This window comes from Monopterus albus, unplaced genomic scaffold (genome assembly GCF_001952655.1).
Source record: "Monopterus albus unplaced genomic scaffold, M_albus_1.0 scaffold291.1, whole genome shotgun sequence".
Taxonomy (NCBI): domain Eukaryota; kingdom Metazoa; phylum Chordata; class Actinopteri; order Synbranchiformes; family Synbranchidae; genus Monopterus; species Monopterus albus.
Window position 1 is genome coordinate 346112 of NW_018128171.1, and position 22857 is coordinate 368968.

A 22857-nucleotide genomic window follows, 5' to 3' on the forward strand; every position below is an offset into this window, starting at 1 on the left:
CCCCCCCGGCCGCTGCAGCCACCATCTCCTGCCTGGTCCCGGGGTCGCCCACCCGAGCGGCCTCTCTGGTCTCTGTCTGGTCCCGTTTTTTGGGGTCACCCCCTGGACTAGGACTTTGTTTTTCGGGTAGTTTTTTCTATTCTTGTTCTTTTGTCTGTTTGGTCCTCGTTCCCCTTGTCAGTGTTGTGGTCCCTGTGGTTTCTTGTTTTTTTGAGGTTTTGTTTTTCTTTCTTCGTGCCCTCCTGCCTGGCCCCCTCCTCCCTCCGTGCTTGGTTCGGTTTTGGTTTGTTTTGTGTTTGGCTGTCTGGGAGCCATCCTTGTGGGGGGTACTGTCATGATTCGGTTCCGCTGCTTCCTGTCCGGCTTTTATTTTGACGTGACTTCCTGTTTTCGTTTCACCTTAGTTTTGGTCTTTTTACATTCTTCATCACTCACATTGGTTTCCCCTGTTTCGTTATTGTTTACACCTCTATTTAGGCAACGTCCTCCCACCAGGACGCTGCCAGATTGTTCTAGACCCCAGCTCTGACTCTCCAGCTTTCGGTTTTGGTATCTTGTGTTTCTGACCCGGACTGTTACCTTGGTATATTCGTTTCTGCTTTGCCCTCTTGTCTCGGACTGCCACAGTGTATGATATCAGACTTCCCTCTGGACTACGTATTTTGGATCACCTCTGTTGGGTGTGTTTTCTGGCTCTGACCTCGGACTGTTAAGGACATGTGAGTTTTGTGTTTTCACCGTGTCTTGTATGGTTTTCTTTAGTTCAACGTTAGTTCTCTTAACAGAGAGACGGCTTTGTTTTACACTTCCTCGTCTGGCCATTTAATTGAGTTCACCTAACACTTTTCGGCCGCATTAGACGCGTCGTTTCTGACAGAGGATATCTAGGCTGCCAGGAAGTAAAAGTAAGTAATATTTGGAAGGTAACTACACAAAACAGGAGAGTCTGAAACAACAGGCAACCTTGCATGCAAGTTATGCACAAAGAGTTGAGACAGGAAATGCTGTCAAAATAAAATAACCAAACAGGAAGTACTTGGGGATCATGACAGTGATGGTGTTAGTGAGTTCTCTAATTATTTCTGAATGTTTGTGTGGTTGCCAGTACTTTCATGTAGTTAATTTATTATACTCCATATTTTATTTAATTCCTTGTTGTCTGTCTGGTTTTAAAAAAATGTTGCTTTCATGCTGTTGTTGTACTTTTATACCTGAAATACATTGAAATGTGTGTCTGTTCAGCTTTTATTAATACCTTCCTACCTACCTAGCGTGAGGGTGCAGTCACGCTTGCAGTCTTCTCTTTGACCCTTCACATTTAAATCATGAGTTTAGCTGCCGCTGAGATTGTAGTTCACGCTAAATGTTTTGTTTCCTGTTCTATTCTGGGCCTGGACTACTGAGGTCTGAGCTCCAAGGGTGAATCAGGTCAAGGTGACATCACTGGCTGTGACACTGGGCTCAGTCGCCGTGATGGCGGTCCCGCCTCATCAGTCACACCTGTGTGTGTGTGTGTGTGTGTGTGTGTAAGCTGTCAGGTGCTAGTGCACGCAGAGAATGGTGATGAAGGACAGGATAGACAGGGAAATGGGGAAAAGAATCATTTAAAGTTTATCACTCACCTCTTTATTTATTTTATTTATTTTTTTCTCTGCAGTGAATCTACTGGACACAACGACGATCACAGGAGACTGGGGCTGGCTAACGTATCCGTCGCATGGGGTAAGGTTTAAGGACATAACACAAACAAAATGCCCACTGATGAATTTAGCAATGACCAAAACTTTGGTATTATAATGATGCAGTAAATATGCATGTTTTAACAGCTTCAGAAACTATTTTGAACAAATTTAAATATCACATCACCACTGGATCAGCATGTAGAGACCATCAGCATGTTGGCTGGGTACTCCTCATTGCAGGCTACTGTATCTCTGTGAAACCCCAACTCCCCCCACAAAGCAACACCTGTTGCAAAGGTTGTTTTTTTTTATCATGTCTGAGGACATGTGAGACAGTACTTTTCCAGCTGAGGGAAAGCATTTGCTTATTAAATGGGATCTAGTTGTAATGCTGACACCACAGGCTAATTACATGTTCGTCAGCTGCAGTAAGACAACTACATGCAACGCTCACCTAATTCCAACATCAGCTCCGACATCACTTTCAGCCCCCAACACACACTGGCAGCGAGGTGCATATCACAGAAGGCGAGAAGCTTCAGCCATCCCCGGGGAGACAGAGGAGAGGGAGTCGGAGGGAAGAGGGCGAAAGATGAAAGAGAGCAGACGAGGTGACAGGGAGGGCACGGCGTCGCTACATTAGCATATTGTAATGCCACATGATGATGCCCAGGGTGATGAATTAGAACTCCAGCTGTGATCTTTATAACAGTGAGATGTCACCATGCCCCCGGCTCCCCTGGCTGTTAGTGGAGTGGTAGAAACATTTACCTCACCTCCAACCCACACAACAGAAAGCAGTGTGATTGAACAGCGGCCAGGAGGAATAGATGGATTGTCTTTCACGTCCTAAGAAAAGAGCTGGAAGAACTGGATTAGTGTTTTGAGCAAAATGATTCCTTCTCTGTAAAATCAGCATGAGGGGTGAATGTGCCACATCCCGATAGGTCTGCGTTATAACGTCTAGATTACATAAACTCAGCCTGTATTGTTTCATTTAATTGGTTCAATATGCCTGAAACCTATACTCCTAACTAGATAAGAGATGTTCTTTTTTTTTCCACTTCGAGCTGCTGCACAATAAGTTTTTGACTGAATGGATTTAGAGCAGGAGATCAGCTTTGCAGTATTATGGTGAGGTTACATAAGGTATAAATCTAGTGCTGAATGGCAAAAATCTGAGGAAGGTGAAGCAAACTGTATGTTTGCTACTAGCATATGGTAGATGTGGCTCATGAAGGCTCGTGATTCATGTTAACTGCTATTTAGTGAGACTGCATCTCAAATAATTTCCATGTGTAGGACTATTCCTTAGTCTCAGTGGTTCCCAAAGGTTTTTAAACCAAGGTACCTCTTCATAGAAGCTTTTTCATGGATATGCCACCACTCATGCGTGTCAAAAGCTGTAAAGCCCTGTGCCATTGGCCATTTACAGTGTAGTTTGATTTCAGTTGTCTCAGACTGTGTTGATGTATCCTGTAGCAAGAAAACAAAAGCCAAAAAGCATGTTAGATTACTATAATAACAAACCTGTGGCATGACTACATAAACAAAAATATTAGTAGTAATATGAATAAATAATAATAGAAACAAACCTTTACAGGTGTGATGTGCACATGAGTTTGTGTTTTTCCCCCTAGCAAATCTTTTTGGTTTGTACAGTAGTTTTGTGGCTTCATCTAAAATGAAACACAGACCCATTTCCAGAAAAGTTGGAACATTTTCCAAAATGCAATAAAAGCTCAAATTTGTGATTTAGTCGAACTTTTATTTGGCTGACAAAAGTAAAAACAAAAGGTTTTCACTGTCATTCCACTTTGTAAATATAAACACATTTAGAATTTGATATCGATGATGCAAAACACTCAAAAACAGTTGGGACAAAGACTAAACAAGACTAAAACGTTTCTACAATATTCCAGTAACACTGTTCTGGAAGGTTCCAAAATTAGCAGGTTAACTGGGAACAGGTGATGGTAATATGACTGGGTATAAAAGGAGCATCCACCAAAGGCTTAGTCTTTGCAGACAAGGATGTTTGTGGCTCACCACTTTGTGCCAAACAGCATGAGAGAATTGTTAATCAGTTTACCAAGAATACTTATCAAAGCAAAGTTGCAAACAATTTAGGTCTTTCAGCATCTACAGTACCTAAGACTCTGGGAATCTGGGGAAATCTCACTGTGTAAAGGCCAAGGGCAAAAACAACTGTTGAGTCTTCAGGAGTCACTGCATGAGAAACCTCCATGATACCATGATGAATATTGCCACATGGGCTCCGGAGGACTTTGGGAACCTGTTGTCACTTAACACAGTCTGCCGCTGCATCCTGAAACTCGACTACACAACGAGCAAGCCATGCATCAATTCTGTGCAGAAAGGCTGCTGAGTTCTCTGGGCTTGAGTTCATCTGAGCTGGGCTGACAGAAAAACAGGAAAAAACAAACGTGGGGTTTTCTGTGCCAAAAATGAAAAAGACCAGACGGTTATCGGCAAAAGGTGCAACAGCCAGCATCAGTGATGGTGTGGGGCTGCATCAATGCCCACAGCATGGGTGACTATGTGTGAAGGTACCGTCGACACGGAGGCGTATGCTGGTACAGTGGCTCTACCATGTACAAAGTAAAGCAATGAGTAGACAAAGAAACAAGATACGACTGAGAGAACAAACAAGAAAGGAATGTGTATTAAGAAAAAATAAAAATAAAATGCTTAGAAATATAGAACTATATTTAAATATATGCCAGGGCTCATTCTGCGTGTGCTACAACAGTGTGGCTTCGTAGAGTGTGTGTGTGTGACTGGCCTGCCTGTATTCTAGGTCTGTCTCCTATTGAAAATGTATCATCAGCACGAAGAGGAGAATCAGAAAACAGCAACCATGGACAGAAAGCTGAAGTCTTGTATCCAGCAAGAACAGGCCAATATTCCACTTGCAAAACTGCAACAATTTCTATCCTCAACTCCCAAACAATTAAAAGAATTAAAAGGAATTTAAAAGGAAAGGTGGTGTAACACAGAAGTAAACAGGCCTTTGTCCCAACTGTTTTTGAGTGTGTTGCAGGCATTCAATTCTAAATGTGTTTATATTTACAAAATGTAATGAAGTTGGTCAGTGAAAACACTGAAAACCTTTTGTTTATGCTTTTGTCAGTTAAATAAAAGTTCAACAGATTTTAGTTTTTATTGTATTTTGGAAAATGCCCCACCTTTTCTGGAAATGGGGTTTGTATATAAAATTTTTCAACAATACACCTTGCTCATACACAGAATTAAGATTCTTCACATTACGACCACTGACCTACAGACGTTGTTTAGTCCTCGAACAACTATCTCACTCACCACTCTGTCTGTGAACATAGAAAATAATAGCCTGACGCACTACAATAACTAAAGCAGTCCCTCAGAGCTCCTCACTTAGTCCTGTTCTGTTTTATATTTACATCAGCAACATCCCATCAGCCATTTCCAGTGTCTCAGTTCAACTTTACGCTAAAAACACTGTCATCTACACTTGTACCTAAAATCTTTTTTTTCCCGTCATTGTGTCTCAGAGACAATTTAACACGTGTCGTCCTTTGGAACAACCGCTTCTTGACTACATTAAAACCATCTATCAACGTGCTTTTTACGCCTGCTGTACAGACTAATTACACTACATAATTATCACACCCACCACTGTGAATTGTAGACAAAATCCAGTATCTTGACTCTTCCAGCATTATAAGTATTGGTATACTCATGTACAGTATAAGACCCTGATTGAACAAATCCCCATCTATCTGTCTAAACTCATCTCCATCACCATCATGTACTGTACAGTCTTCATCCTAATAACTCTGAGCTTGACAGTGATGCACTCAACATTATTCTTTAGCCACTACTTTATAGCTGTGGGTCAGCTTTCAGTATTTTTAGCTGTACAGACTGGGAACTAGAAAAGTGCTTGTAGTGTTGTCTGATGGCTGGAGCTCTGTAGTTTGAGTGCTTACCAATGCTTATGACAACATTTTCAGCTCTTTATCCCTAGAATTAATGTAAAGTATGATATAACTTGAAGTAATAATAAAGAATTTACCTAGCACATGGCTGTTTACAATACGTAAGTCTCAAAATATGAAAAAGCAAAAAGATGCAAGTTACTGTATGGCAGAAAATATGTGTTAAATGGGTTTTCAATGTTAAGTTTAAATGGCTGTCAGATCCAGAATCAAGATCAGATTTAAATGAAATTTGGTCTGGTGATAGACATTGCCACCCTACATGTGTGTGTCAAATAAAAAAAAAAAAATTGATAACTTTGGACAATTATGTGATTTTTTTTTTTTAAACATTTTGCCCCATGTTAAAGAGGATTTTTTGAGTGTGTAATTTTTTTTCTTTTTTTGACCTTGGACCTTTTTCAGCCAAACTCTAACTACTTCTAGGGTTGGTGCCCAATAATGTCTGTACCAAGTATGCTAATGATCCATCCAGCCATTTGTCTGTACTCCTGCTAACCAACGCACACACACACACACACACACACACACACACACGGAACCAAAACCATAACCTCCCTGGCAGAAGTAAGGAGGACGGGACTGAACCAAAATGGAACAGTAAACTGAAAGACTCTAAAATGCTTAACATTCTTTATAACTGAGATACAGTTTATACGTAATATGACTGATATTCAAACAGCATTTGTGTGTAGATGTGTGTGTGATTTTGTGTGCGACAAGTCAGAGAAGCGTTCTGCTGAGACCCCATAGGTTCTCCTTGATAAATGGATGTTTTGACAGTTTCTAACTCTCTCACACACTTACACACTCCCATACACACATTCACACACACAGCACATAGGTCATTTTTGCTACCTTGACAGTTTACAGTGTTGGGAGCGCACCATACTAGCAGTGTCAGTTTTTTAGCTGCCCTCTGCTCCGGGCAGTAGCGGCTCTTTGGTGGTTGTAGGCTGGGAAAATACAACTGCACTGGAAGTGAAAAAAAAAATCTGTCAGCTGACATTTGTGTCACAAAAAGCTGTTATCACTTGGTGTGAAGAGTGACTTGTGTATGTACAGTCACATCATGTTTGACTCACAAAGCAACTGAAAAGTTTGGATTCTGCAATATAACATGGAATGTCGCATTACATAGGGAACTACATGGCTCTGCTCTTATCTTGCGGGTTTAATAGTGTTATTTATACACTGAGCCTTTGTAGGGGAGGTGGCACACGTCACTGTGTGCGAGCGAGTAAGGCAAAGGTGAGAGGGAGAGAGAGAGAGAGAAATGGAGAGGATGCCCACAGGGGATCCAAGTGGAATAAGTGTCATGTTCACACTGGAGGAAGATGGATTAAAACTGTCACACATTTCCTTAATGTGATGTCATTTTCAGACAGAGGGACTCAGGTCAGGGCCAGACATTTCCAGCATGCGGCTTCAACAGCTGTTTATTTTTATTTTATTATTTGCAAGATTAATTCTTTATTCATCTAAATCTATAGTACACTGACATGTCGAATCAAACTTAATTTTTTGATGTCAAGCAGTTGCACAAATTACGTTGTAAATATATGAAAATCCTGATATACAGTATATATTTAAGTTGTCTGCAGTAATTGTAGATGATTTATATTGCATTTTACCTCAACTGTTTTGAGTTTACCTTTATTTCCTTATTTCCTACTTAGTACTCTGACTAAACATTTTCATCAATCGGCACCTTAATTGTCAATAAGTTAAAAATTCAGACCAATAAACCAAACAACTCTGACTTTAATGTTACAACAACTTCAAAAAGAGCTCTTGGTTATATGTCATCTAATGAACTAAGACTATAGAAAACATACATGTAGCATTGATTCTATTAAACAGCTATGTGTAAAGGTCAACTGGCATTAACTCTAATATTGTTTATGAGTTACAGAACCCTTAGCTAATTCCTTAAAAGCCAATATAAAAACACAAGTAGGTTTTAACACTGGAAGAAAATCTGATGTCCAGATTCTACTATGCAACACAGTCATTAACCAAAAAAAAATAAATCCCTGAAAAATGTCAAGCTTTGCTCTGATCTACTGTATAGTAAGACTAGAAAGAACACAATCTATTTTCTCAGAAACAAGAGCATCTCTAATGTACCTTAGCTGTAAACTTGAGTTTCTTGACATCTCATAACAAAATGCACTAATGTCATCCAAAATTCAAAAAAGTACAAATTGGAACAAAGAAATCAATAGTGGGCTAGCCAAATATAACTAGGGTGCCGCAGTAAACACATGTCTATAAAGTCCAGGCCAAGGTGCTTATGGGTGCGTCCAAAAATTTTTACAGTTTTTGATGACCACTTGCGTTGGCGCGTATTGGATGCAGCCAGGTGCAAGGTGGAGAAGAGGCTGAATACACTATTAGTTGGAGAAATACATTAAGAGCAGGTGGAGTCAAGGTGGGTTTTAGTTATGGCCAGTCAAACCAGCTCTTCTCATCCCCTTTAAAAGCACCACAGAAACCTGACTTTGGCTGAATTCAGTGATGCCTTGATGGATGATCTGGAGACACTGTCAGAGAAAATTTGAACACAAGGAAACTGATCTGTGAGGTGCACAGTCATCATGAATGCCTTTTCTCCTGCCAATGATGTGCTCCATTCCTAAACTGTGATGAGAAAATTATGTATTTCTTTATTTCACATAAATATTCACCTAGTAGTCTGCTAATCTGAGTTACCAGCTTTTCTCTGGTCCTGGAACCAGCAGCATTTATATAGTGTCATTTATTCACATCTGCACCATCTAAGGACAGATGGTGTGTCCTGACTCTGTTTAACCATACTGAGGACCAGATACTGTAATTTCACAATAAATTATTCACAGTAAATTCCAACAAATCAGCTGTGGATTTAAGGGTTTATTTTAAGTTGGTGTGGGCATTAAAATACCTTTGGGTACCTGTTCCCATGCCTCCCAGCCTAGACTGCTGTTAGGAATCTTGCACTGCACCCTCATTTGTGAAAAAAAGGTGAACTGAGCAGGTTTTAATGTAAATGCAATTTTGGGTCCAAATGAGCACCAGAATTGCACTGCGCTGCTTAATCAGCATCAACACGGCCTCAGCTGTGCCTCTCCTCCCACCACTGTGTAAGCGCATTCAATCATGGCAGGAAAATACCAACTACACCAATGCAATGTGCAAAAACAAGGCACATTTGCATAGAAACTACTTTTGAAGCTACACTAACTTCATGCCGGTGGGAAAACAGAACACAAAGTCTGCTTCCACCAACTTGCACAGATGTTTAGTCCTGAGTAAAAACTGTGGAAAATACAATGACTTTCTTGTAACAACTGGAAGTCCTGGCTGTAGACAGTCCTGCAAATCTTCTACCAAACCAATGGATGGCAACCGGCTTAAATTGTTTATAAGCAGTGTAGTTTCCGATAAAAAGGGCAAAAGATAAAAAAGGCACAGAGTTTGGGTGAAGTCCTGGATGGAGAGTCATGGACAACAGGACTGTATAACTTACAGAGGGAGTGGGAATTGATCAGTCTTGTTGTGGCAGGTCTTTGATTTAATGTTGTAGAGGCATTCATTGTCCTGTCACTGTTCTTTATCTTAAATTTTTCAGTAAAAGCTCTCCTGTCAGATGTCCAGAAAAACAAGAACGTTATTCACTGATCCTTTCACAGTGTGCACAGATATAAATAATGAACAAAGTTTGTGTCATTTGTATGTAAAATTACACACACTCCCTCCCTCTGTCAAATCAGACACTGTAGATGAAACACATCTTTTCTGCTGCTGTCTGATGCATTTAGAAAGAAAGAAAGGAAAGCTATCCCTGGTAGGCTAGTGGTTAAGGCGCAGCTCTCTGTCTGATGCATTTACAGGTGTTTAAAAAACTCCACAAAAGACTGAACATTCTACAAGCTGATGTAGGCAGTTCAATCCTTACATAAAACAGCAGTACTGATGTGTTTGCAGAACTCCAAGCCACAGGATTACACTGTAGCTGGTAATCTTTGTCAGTCTCATTGTTTGTCTTGATGCATGTATCATTCTGTAGCACAGCAAAAAAGTGTAGCAAACAGAAAGAGGCCACACCTGGTGTGATGTCTGAAAGGTGATTTTTGATTTTGCAGTGTATGTGTGCTCGCCTCTGCCAAGTAAAATGAAAATTGCCCTGTGCCTGCATTTGCAGTCTGAGTAGAGTTTAACTCAAGTGCAATTTTGATCCAAAATAAGCACCAAAATTGCAATGCACCACCTAATCATCATAAACACAACCTAAGCTGCACCTCTCCTACTGCATCAATGCAAACAGGTTTGTCTGATGCCAGGAAATTACCAAATAGACACAGAGGCAAAAAAAAAAAAAACTTTCACCTGAGGAAAACTGTTTAAAACCAGCTTTGCCCCAGCACTGGCATTTCCCTCCCCAAAAAATAACCCCACAAAGTAATACACAGTTTCCTAGTACAGCTGTAAATGTTCACACCAGTAGGTTTGTTAATACTATACCCCAGGACGCTTTGGTCTTCAGGGCAACATCTTCTGGAGCTGCATTTCACATAGTAAATGTTCTCTATCATCCCCAAAACGGGATTTAATCTAGCATAACAGGGTTCTTGGCACCTGAGAAAATGTTACAGTCCAGCCCTGATTTTGTTTGTTACATCAGGGATTTTGGGAAATCCACTGCTTTCACCATCCCCAAAAAGAGCAAGAGCACTTTCTGGATGAATTCATAGCACTATCCCAGTTCTCTGGGGTTAACCATGTTCAGGCTATACATATGTAGATCAAATCAAATATTTTTATTGTCATTGTGCCTATGGTTACAACGAAAATGTATTGCACTCCCTCGGTGGGAGTGCAATACATTAAAAGAACATGATAAATAAGTAAGTAAGTAAAAACAAATAAATAAATAAAACATCCATCACATCCTGCATTAATAGACTACCCTGACATTCTGTTTGTCCATAAAACTGTGTTTAGAGCTGTTATAACTCTGAGGCACAAACTATTTGTCAGTCTATTTGTCTGAGCTTTTATTGTTTTGTACCATCTGCCTGATGGCAAATGTTCACATAGTGAGTGACCAGGGTGGGATGAGTCTCTAAGAATATTTTGAGTTTTTTTTTTTTAAAGCAATGTGAACTGTAGAGTTGTTCTAGTGAGGAGAGTGGACAGCCAATGATCTCCTGTGCACTGGTGATGACCCTCTGGAATACTTTCCTATTTGCTACTGTGCAGTTGGCAACCCAAGCACAGATACAGTATATTAGAATGCTCTCCCAGCAGTTCTCCAGGCAGTTGTTGCTTTCTGAGTAATCTTAAGAAATACAGTCTCTGCTGGGCCTTCTTAACCAGCACAGTGGTATTGGCACTCCATGTCAAGTCCTCCTCTATGGTAACCCCCAGGAACCAGAAGTCTGGCACCCTCTCCACGCAGTCCCCACTGATAACCAGGGGCTGGATGCCTGTTCTGTACCTCCAGTAACCTATTATCAGCTCTTTGGTCCTGGTAATGTTGAGGACCAGATTATTGTCCCTACACCATACAGACAGCCACTCCACATTTTCCCAATAGGCTGACTCATCCCCCCAGAGATGAGTCCCACCACTGTTGTATCATCTGCAAATTTGATGATGATGTTGCTGGGGTGCTTGGGGGTGTAGTCATAAGTGTAGAGAGTGTAGAGTAAGGGGCTCAGCACACAGCCCTGTGGGGAACTGGTGTACCCACTCAGACCCGCTGGGAGCAGCCGGATGTGAAGTTCACAATCCACAGGCAGAGTGGATGTGGTATCCTGAGGTCCTTGAGTTGAGACACAAGGTCTGTGTGGAAGGATTATGTTAAATGCAGAGCTGAAGTCTACAAAGAGCATCCTCACACAGCAAGTTCCCTTCTGCTCCATATGAGTCAGAGCAGTGTGGAAGGTGGTAACTATGGCATCCTCTGTAGATCTTTTAGCTTTGTATGCAAACTGGTGTCTATTGAATGTGTGTGGAAGACAGGAAATAATGATAGAGGCAAGTGCCACTGGTCTGTAGTCATTAAGGCTACTGATGAAGGGCTTCTTTGGCAGTAGAACTATGATGGAAGACTTCAGGCAGGACGGAATAGTAGACTGAGATAGGGGCCTTTAGAAGACCTTGGTGAGGACCCCCGACTAATCTGCGCACCCCTTTAGTAAGTTTCCAGGGATGCCATCAGGTCTAGCCGCCTTTCTAGGATTCACCAACCACAGGGTACTCCTCACCTCATATTCCTTCACTGTAAGGAATGGACTGCCATGGGTTTGTGGCTGTAGTACAGCTGCCTCTGTCGGCCTCACCTCAAAGAAGTGGCTCAACTCCTCTGCCAGCGAGACATTCCTATCAGCACTGGTGGCCATGATGTAGCTTGATCTGTAATTGGTGATCTGCTGGACCCCCTGCCACACCTGCCTAATGTTGTTGCTATTGAAGTGGTTTTTAATTTTCCTACTATAGTCTACCTTGGCCGCCGGATGCATCTCTTAAAACTAGCTCTTGCCACACTGTATTATGCACCATCACCTGACCTAAAACAATTGTTGCTGTTGTGCAATATGCACTGGATTTCCCTAGTCATCCAGGGCTTCTGGTTGGGATAGACCCGGATGTGTTTATACACAGTAACAAAATCTGTGCAGTATTTAGAGTAGCACAGAACAGCTGCAGTGTGCTCCTCCAGTTCTGGGTGTTCAAAAATATCCCAGTTGGTCCTTTCAAAGCAATCTAACATTATGAGTTCTCCCCCTACAAAAATTCCAGCTTCATTCAACCTCCTTGTTGATCACATAAATGCCATTGGTTCCTTCAGGCCTCTCAGGCTGCCGTCTCTTTTGGTGTCCTGTATATTTAAAGAATATAGGAGAAGATGTATATATGTGATTAATTACAATCTAATTACATATTCACTACATATTCAGCTCCAGTGTTGTCCACAAATTATAACAAACACAACAATGAGCCACACTACTGTGGTGGGTGACATTTTCCTCATTGTCATGAACACACACTGTAGCTTGTCAGCTCAGTCTCACTACAATGCTGCCACAAGAGCAATACATGCAGATTAATACACCACTTAAATAGTACACAACAAATGCACTATTTCCCCCTGTTTGAGGAATGTTTGTCACAGTAAGTACTACAATGTAAAGCTGTTTGAGGAAATTATTTATATAAACACAATATTATAGAATTGATTTGAAGGTTTACAAGTGGTCTGGTGGGGCAAAATGCCACAGTTAGGATGGAGAGCTCAGAAAGTATAATGTAATGAACAGAGTGCTGGCTTTGCTCTTTTCATGGGATTTGTTGTCAATAAGAAAAATATAGGCTCATGTCAGCCTTTAAAATTGAGTGAACAGTACAAAAGTGTGAGCTTTTAGGAGGAATGGAAAGGGATGGACTGATAGAGACAGAAAGAGGAAGCAGTTTTTCAGCATTGTTAAAGTTAGATTAAAATGTTTCCAGGAAAATAGCTGAAAATTGTCAGCTTGCACTTACTGTTCAATGCATGGTGTGTGAGTAGGTGTGTGCGTGCACTTTTTTGGCTACATGAGGACCAGTATGACTTTTAAACCATAGGTTGTTTAGAGAAAGTGAGACCATTTTGCTCAGTCCTCACTTTCTGACTCACATTCAAGGGCTGTTTGAGGGTTAGGACTTGGTTTTAGGGTCCAGGTTAGAATTAGGGTCAGGTTGCTTAACGCATTTAGCTGTGATGGTTAAGGTTAGGGGAAGGGAAAGGGGAAGGGAATGCATTATGTCAGTGAGAGTCCTCACAAAAATAGCTGTACAAATGTGTGTGTGTGGGTTAGGTCTTTATTAGCACCTGACCTCCCCCTCTACATGAGAGTTGTTTAGATGGCATCATGACAGATCACGGTTTCGACTCAAGAGGCTTCTTTCCATCCAATTTATTCAGGCAATGGTTGGGATGCCTGTGGGCTGTCCCAGGAGCATCTTTGTCTCTTTCTCTCTCTCTCTCTCCCCCTCTCTCTCTTGCAGACACACACTCTAACTTTCTCTTAGAGCTTGTCAGATAGAGCAGGAAGACTTCATTATCCTCCAGTCCAATCTATGTTGGCCATGACAGGTTCATCCACCGGCCACCCCACAATCAATACAACTGACAGTACAGTGTGTGTGTGTGTGTGTGTGTGTGTGTGTGTGTGTGTGTGTGTGTGAGAGAGAGTGATGATTAACGTGGGCCGTGGAAGCCATGATGTGGATGAGCAAGCGATGAGCTGAAATGTCAAAAGCCCGCAGTCTGTTGCCTCTACTAACTATTTCACCAACTCCTTGTTACTTTCTCTTCCTCTCTCACACACACAAACAGACACACACAGTACACACACAAAGTTTTTGCATATTGCTGTCCTCACTGTCTGACAGTACCTTCCACTGCTGGTTCTTAAAAAACCAGCATTTGGCCAACTTGATCAGCTGCCTTACTTTGTATTGCAGCAGCAGCTTCATTTTTTTATGGTGAAGAATTTTAAGAGCACTCCACTGACATGGCACCGCGCTCCACACTAACGTAGCCTCAAGCTGAGATAAGGAATGCGCTACTGAGGTCTGGTAAGCTCCCTGAATTTTATTTTATTTTTTTTCATTGTCAAACTTGTAGTCGTCAGACCCAACCGACGCTGACTCAAGTGACATTACTTGAGGAAATTTATCAGCACACTCTGGAGACACAGAGCACTTTATATCTTATTTCACATATGCTGTAGTACTGCACTGTTCCTGTAAACTGAACCTGATGTGTAAAACTGATGGGCTTCCCCTTAAAGTAACAAACATTATTTGCATTTGTCATGAGTGATCACCAAATCAACTGACTGACAGCTTTTTGTTTTGTTCATTTGAAATTTATGAGCATGAATTAAAGTTTTGTGTGTACATGGGAAAATCATCATGTGACACAATAATAAGCCAGTGTCAGGGAAAACTGAACTAATCTTGTTTCTGATTGTGTAGGTGCCTTTAATGGTGTGAAAACCAGCATTTCTCGGTTTTTATGTGTCATTTGTCTATTGTCCTTAGTGCCCTCCAAAATCGTATGAAATTGAAATCCAAATGGCCTTGCCCTTCAAATGATTGGATTTATGACCTGGCCACATCTGGCTGCTATAGCCAATTTTAAAACTTTTTTTTATTGTATTAATTATCTTCTCAGTTTATTTAGCACATAGGCAAGTTCTGGTATTGTCTCTGAGTGAGATCATATGCTTTATTTTGACTTTATCCCTCAAGGTTGGACAGAACCCAGGGTGTACCCCGCCTCTCACCCAATGCCAGCTGAGATTGGCTCCAGCACCCCGTGACCCTGTTCAGGTATAAGGGGTATAGATAATGGATGGATGGATGGGTTGGACAGAAAAGTGACCATTAACACTGATTGTTTTTTCTTATCATTTCAGAGGAAAAATATAGACTTGCAACAGTTCCATTTGTGTAAAAGGAGAGGGCGCAATTTAAAGTTTTGGGAAGCAACTGAAAAACTGCCACCCAAATGACAATTTGCATGTTTTACAGCAGATGCAGGCTAATTTAAACTCACCACTCAACCTAAGCTGCATGTCTTTGGACTGTGGGAGGAAGCCAGAGTACCCACAGAAAACCCACACAGGCACAGGGAGAACATGCAAACTCCGCACAGAAAGGCATTGGGTTGGTTGGGGCTCAAACCCAGAACTTTCTGTTGCTGTGAGGCAACAGCGCTAACCACTTCTCTACTGTGCCATGTAACTGTACATTTTATTTTATTTTATTTAACTACAAAATGTGAAATTGTTATTTAATCAAAATCTTTATTGGCCAAACATGATTACACACACAAGAAATTTGATTCTGGTACAGAGGCTATCAATGTGATTATAAAGCAACAATAAAATTAAATGAAATAAATCTTTGTGCATTCAAATAAGAAAAATGTTCAATCAAGAAATATGCAATCAGTATGGGAATGAGAGAAATAGAAGAAAGATAAAAAGAAAAAGAGACATAATATGTTTGTAAATATACAGACATGGGTTAAGTGTTCATCAGAGCGACAGCCTGGGGCACGAAACTGTCCCTGTGCCTGGTTGTCTTAGTGCACAGTGACCTGTAGCTCCATTCAGAGGGGAGGAGTTCAAACTGATATGTCCAGGGTGTGAGGGGTCTGTAAAAACCTTCTCCACTCTCCTTTTGACCCATGAGGTGTACAGGTCCTCTATGGAGGGCAGGCTCACACCAATGACCTTTTCTGCCAGACTCGATGATTCCTCTGTAGAACTGTATCAGCAGCACCCGGGGCAGGTCAAACTTCCTGAGTTGTCACAGGCTTTTGACCACAGGCTTTGCAGCTTTAAGTTTCTGATTTTTGGGTCAGGATGAGATGGACCGCGAGGTGACCAGAGAGTCCTAAGGTAGCATGGGGAGAGAGAAATAGGTGTCAATAGGTATCTTTTTTTTTTACTGTGTAGCAGTGGTCTAATGCGTTTTTCGCCCTGGTTAGGCAACTGATGTACTGTTTGTATTTGGGCAGTTTGTGGGTAAGATTTTTAAAATCCCCTAAAATAATGAGTAGGAAGTCGGGGCGTTGCCATTCTATGTGAATTATCTGGTTGGTTAGGTGTTGCAGCACCTGGCTAGCACAGGCCTGAGGAGGGAATATAAACCTTGACCAGGGTAAGTGAGAAAAAGTCCTGTAGTAAAAAAGTGATTTGTAGTTAATGAATAGTGCCTCTAAGTCCATGTTACAAGTTTGTCCTAACACTCTGCCATCTTTACATCAACCTTTATGTAAAAGCAGCTTCCACCTCCTCTAGTTTTCCCTGATAACTCTGCCACCCCAGCAGCTGTATTGCACTGTCTGAGACAGACTTTTAATTGGTCTGTTAATAAGCACAAACAGCTCATTTAATGTTTTTAATGTAAAAAAAAAAGAAATCTTTCCTACAAAACTCCTGAGAATTCATTGTTTATAATTTGATTATTTTGATCGTTTTTTTATGAATTTCATTGAAATGTAATTTGCTTAGCTGATGACAGTATATTCAAATTTGATTTACTGTTTTGAATGAGGAGCCCGACCACCTCTTCTCACATTTTTCTCAACACTCTGGGTGCCTTTCTGCTGCTCTCAGCAGCATCCTCCAGGTCTGATTACACACTTCCTTAACACACCTTCAACTAGTCTTTGAACTTCCTCTGTTGCCCTCTTGATGACCATCCCCTGCGACGTAATTGGCCATACAATCTCCCACGAGACAGCCGCGTGGCCAACACAGCACAGCTGCTGCTGGCTGGTGGAGGGACTAATACACCTCTGCAGCTGCTCTACGGAAGTATCTCAACTTAATAGACACACCAGGTGATGGCAAAGATGTGCTGCAGGCAAGGGATCACTGGAGGGTCTAGATGTGGCATCTGTAAGAGCCGCAGAGAGAGAGAGAGAGCATATAGACAGGCAGATTGGTAGATGGTTGCCTCAGTATGGAGATGGACCATGTTGTTTTTGAAAGATCTTGTGCCAGTGCTTCCCCAAAGGAAGCTTGAAGCCTGAGTGATCCAGGTTTGCCTGAACAGTGTGTCAGTCCTCGGAGGTAAAACTGCACAGGTGTGTGGATGAGAGATTTGAGGCAGTTGGACCACCTTGATGGGGTTTGACAGACAGTTCCATTCTCCTGTGGACTTTAACAGGTGCAGCGGTGATCGGTTTGGAATGAAATGATCCGAAATTGGCCTCAAGTGGGGAGTCATCTCCTTCCTTTGTAGCTTCTTGGAGTTTTGTAGAATCCTGTAGGCTGTTGTACCAGTTAACTGTAACTAACTAGCTGTAGGTTAGGTTAGGTTAGGTTAGGTTACTGATAACATAATGTGGGTAAAAAAGGGGATTCACCTTTTTGTTACAACAACAGTCCAGCTATTTTCTCTCCCACTAATTCCTTACAGGATTGTGGAGATGGAGTCTATCCCAGCTCACCATGAGTGAGAGCCAGGACACAGCCTGGATAGGTTGCCAGTCTGTCACAGGATTGACACTAACTTACACTCTCACAGACACTTTAGAGTTGGCAATTACCTTGAATGTCAATGGGCCGTGGAAGAAAACCAGATCACCTGGAGGAAACCCTGTCAAGCATCAGGAGAGCATGTTAACTCAACAATGCAACCACTTAAAGTTTTCTGAGTCAATGTAAAGTCATTCCATATTAATGTTTTCTTAGGAGTAGTATTAGAAGAACCAGAGGAAAAGTTTTTCTGTTGTCTCGTCATTATTCATTCTTTTATATCCTTTACATTGGAAAACCTCATTCATCATCATCAGCACTGTACTCTCAAACTGCAGACTCTATAAAGGAGGAATTTAGAAACAAACCAGAGCTCATTCAGTCTTATTATAGTAATAAAATCAAACATATACACATTGTTTTACAAGTAATAAGTAATATTATGCACTACTGTTGTCATAATTGTATATTGCATTTGAATGACACAGAGATAAGAGTTGAGAGATGGGAGACTGTCCTGTATAACCAAACTCCACATGTTGTTTGTGCCAGCAGTTTATTACAACCAGTAGTAACATGTTATAGTTAGGCACCCTCTGGCAATGACACAAGCAAAAGACGAAGTAAAGTGATGTCATATTTTTAGTGACAATGTCTACATTAGGAGGAGATTGGGGTAGACGGAAAGATCAGGAAACACAGGACACTTGTATTTCTTGCTCTGTATTCCTAGATTTCACAAATGGTTGGTGGATAGAGTGTCACCATGTCCAATAAAGAGGATGGACAGAACTGTAAATAAATAAATGTAACTTATTATAAACAAGAATTATCCACTGAGTTCTAGTGTGCAACTCAAACAAAATGTCAACTTAATTGCAAAGTTAACTTGTTACATAACAGCTTTTATTGATACTACATTACATCCAATCTTCCTGTCAGCCTTTAAATGCTCTGATGCTCAGCTGGTGCATCAAGCTGCTGATGCTGAAAAGGTTGGCCAAAATACATGTATCTCTGTTTCTTGGCCACTTTCAGTTTATCGAGCCATTAGTGTCCTGATGGAGCAGTTGGATAATGTGAAAAAAATAAAAATATTTGAAACCAACAATCAAATAGGACATTTCCCAGATGTGCTGGACTCACAGTGCTGGAGGTCTGGAGGTGAACAGAGGCCACAAACAGACGCTGTTGCACCTCTCTGTTGTAAACAATATTTGGCATGAAAGCTTCCATGATGACACCAAACTTCACTTTTTTAAATCCAGGTTTTATTGAAATGGTTGGAAAAATACTTATTACTCATCTTTGTTAGGATGTTTTCAACTTGCATGAAATTTCACACACAAACAGACACACTGTCCTGTTAAAACTGTGTCTTAGAATAGATAGCAATTACACTATCCCAAACCAGTGCAATTAACACTTCTATTCCAGAAGGGTTATCGCTGTCAAAGAGCCCACTGGCAGACAGACAGACAGTCACACACACACACTCATACTTCTATCTTTGTGAGGACACTCTTTGGTATAAAGCATCCTTTAGCCCCTTACCCAAACCTACCCTTAACCATCAGAACTAAATACCTAACCCTAAAAAAACCAGGTCTTAATCCTCAAAAAGGTGTTTTAAAAACTGAGGACTAGCCCTAATTTCCTTATTTTTCAAAAATGTCCTCACTTTGAAGCAAAAAAAAAATAATACAATTTTGGGCCTCACTACTTAGCAAGGACAAGAACACACACACACACACACACACACACACACAGGGGCAGTTATTAAGTCTGCTCTGGTTGTTTGGCTGACAGTATGAGAGGCAGAAAGGTGTTGGGCAGAGCCTGATATTTCCACTGAGTTAATATGCAAACCTGTTACTTCACACAGGGCTCAGCATTAGGCCTAGAAATGCCACCAGTGAACACACACATGCACACGCTGTCATCACACCCCACAGCCTTTATCGTTGTCATCCTCTTCAATCCCTCCCTCTCTGTCACTCGCTCTCTGTCTATGAGTTCTAAGGAAACCTCCATCAAACATACTAATCTGAAATTAGATCTTTCTAAGAAGACGCCATTCTTCAACTTTGTCTTGTCTTTCTTTTGGCTCTCCTGCTAAAACATAGTCCATTGTCTGCAGCTTGGTGTTTTAGAAACGCACAGAGAGAGTAGTAATAATGGATTACAAGATGTTGAAATATTCCATAATCTGATGATGTGCTAAAGTCAGCAAGGTACTGCATTCCATATTGGATTAAGACAAAATTTGCTGTTGATCAAACCGGAAGTATGAGGGGAAATGGTTATTTACATCTTTTGTTGATGTGAATATTCTCTGAGGGCTTCATGAACAGCGGTAAAATATTTAAAGAATAATTGATGCCATTCCTATAGAGTGAGTAACACCTTAGCAGTCTGAAAAAACAACCCAAGTCAAGGTGGATTTACGGTGCAATCCATTACCTTGAAAAACACAGCTGGGAATGACGTCACAGCCAAGTTAACTGGGTTTCAGTTTCAGTTAAGAGTAATACTGGCTGAGTCAGGTTAGCTCTCTGAGCCACTGTTAGCACCAGTTTATAACAATGCTTTATGTGGTCATTTCTGCATGAAAACCCTGTAGCAACCTGCTCACAGATAGAATTTGGACAGTACTGTGTGCATGACTGTTTAATGAGACACGAATAAAACACAAGTGCTAATAAAGAGTATGTTACTACAGCTTTTTGCTGCTGATTCACAGAGCAGCCAGTTATCTCAGATTTTGAGGTGAAGCTCGTCTGACTTTCCGATTTGGAAATCCAACTTCAGGGAGCATTCCAGTGGAAATTTCTGACTGGGAACGCTGGACTTCCCAGTTCAAATGGAACACACACTGTACCTAGTGGGTCATTTTTGCCCTTCTGTTTATTTTTTGTTTGTTTGTTTTGTTTTTATTAAAAAGTTGGTGAATTCACCAACAGTTTGTTTGTTTGTGTGGTCTGGAAGCCTCCGAGTAAATCTTGTCAGAAATGAAACTTGAAGAGGACATGAACGATGAGTAGGAAATATTTTCCATTAACAAACCAGGCTCCCTGCAAGAATCGTGTTTACAGATGCAGCTGCCTTCATCTTCCTCAGAAACAACAATGATGAATGGTGCCTTAAAGAGGCAACTCCCTTTCCGTTGTCCCTCACGAGCACCACATAATCATCTCTCTTTTCATACAGCTTTCATTCTATGTTTGCTAATCAATCTTTCATTCTCTCTTTCATCTGTTTTGCCATCCACTCTCTTTCATATCTTACATTATGAATAAACTCATATTGATTTCATCCTACAGGGCGTTAGACTCATATGAAGATAGACCCCAAGATTTAGACACCAGCTTTGGAGGCAACTGCATTAACAAACACTTTATTGTGCTGCACAGCAGCTTCTCTGATCATCAGGCAGCTCAGATTGTAACTTCTTTGTCTAAGTTCAAATGCTAAATGGGCTGAATAAAACAAAAGAGACTGAGATTAAAGAGAGAGAAGACCGTGGAGAATCAGAGAAATGAAGGAAGGTGGATCTAATGAGTATTAATTGCCACAAAGAGACGGAAGAAGCTGAGCTGTTTGATTGTGTGACCCCAGGCCATCCTGAGTGGAAAAACAACACTAGTAGGAGCAAACAGAGAGAAGAATCTATCACCAGGCTGGATTTTACAGCTTTTGTCTTGTGTTTTACAGTATGTAGTGAAGATAGTGATGATAAGTTCAGTCATAATATCAGTTCACTCAAGACAGAATCAGTTGACTGAGGTACTCACAGGGTGAAATTTAGCATGCTGAGCTTATCATCCACTCCGTCTTATCAGAGCTCTTTCCTGTCTGTCTCCTATGTTTACTTTAGTACCACTTCATAGAGCTTTTCAAGAAGTGCTACAAACTGATGTGCAAGTACATAATGAAGACATGCAGTAAAAGTACAAAACACTAAGAGGAACAAAAGAAGTCAAATCACAGGACCAGAGAGGCAAAACAGGCACACACATCTTGAAGTGAAGGCTACACGGGCGTCTTGTCTTATCTGATGAGACCTCTCAGGACTGTACGGGCCTGAACAGTCTGAACTTGATTTACATCACATTACAAGGCATTACACAGATCTGATTTGAAAAAATTGGATTTGGTTTGTTAACACATCTGTGAAAAGATCAGATCTGAATCACTTGAAGGGAAAGCAGTAAGATCTCAGCAGGTAGTGTGAATGTAGCCTATATCGTACCTCTTTCTTATTAGTACATTTGGCGACCTCACATTTGAACCTAACTACAGGCTTAATCAGCTAATGAAGTGAAAATGCCCATGCAAATGTAGAGAGCCTTTAAAACTTATACGTCAGGTCTGTTGGACATTATCTAATTCTCTCATTTCATTCAATTAAGCACTGAACTACCCAGAAATGACTAAATGAATTGGTTAATGTTTTTCAATAAAAAGGTCTATAGGGGCTCTAAAGACCTGCGGTAAGCATGTTACCTTGTTTAGTCATTGTATGCTGGGTGCAAGTGACAGCGGGCTGTGTTTTCCTTTGAGCTCATTGTTACTATGAATAAATACAGTCACAGTAATAAGGAACTGTGTTTATTAGCTTGAAAGCAGAACCAAAGCACGAAAATGACAAAGTTGACAACAGGCAAGCTATAGGGAATCAATCTTTATTACCTCAACATATAAAATTATTACAAAATGATATCCTAATAAGTAATAAATAAAAAAGTGGCACAGCAGTGCAGTGTGTACCCGCCTCAGTGTACCCAGTGTCAGCTGGGATAGGCTCCAGCCCCCAAATCCCTGCCCCACCCTCCCACGACCAAGTGATATAGATAATGGATGGATGGATAATAACAGTAATAATAATAATAATGTGCAGAATAAAAATGAGAAGAACAATTGTGCCCCAAATTGACATAATTACAGACACCTTCTAGTCACTGTAGTAATCATGATGGGAGCAAAAAGAGAAAGCCAGGTTGTATAGAGCAACAAAGTCAGTGTAGAGCAGAGGTGGATAGATGGGTCAACAAAACAGATGTGGGACTGCTGTCAGTGCTGGCTTATATGTTACTTAATCTTTACCAAGTGCTTACTATTGTAACCATGATGACAAAGGACTCA

General features: G+C 41.0%; 1 protein-coding gene across 10 annotated transcripts in view; it reads left to right on the forward strand.

Moving 5' to 3' along the window:
• The window catches only part of epha8 (eph receptor A8), a 132911-nt gene that overhangs the window by 39690 nt on the left and 70364 nt on the right, over positions 1 to 22857 (forward strand). For all 10 annotated transcript variants that reach the window (XM_020622988.1, XM_020622990.1, XM_020622991.1 and 7 more), the window contains one exon: positions 1658 to 1722. In XM_020622988.1, coding sequence (XP_020478644.1) covers positions 1658 to 1722 — 65 coding nt within the window. The remainder of the gene's footprint in view (positions 1 to 1657; positions 1723 to 22857) is intronic.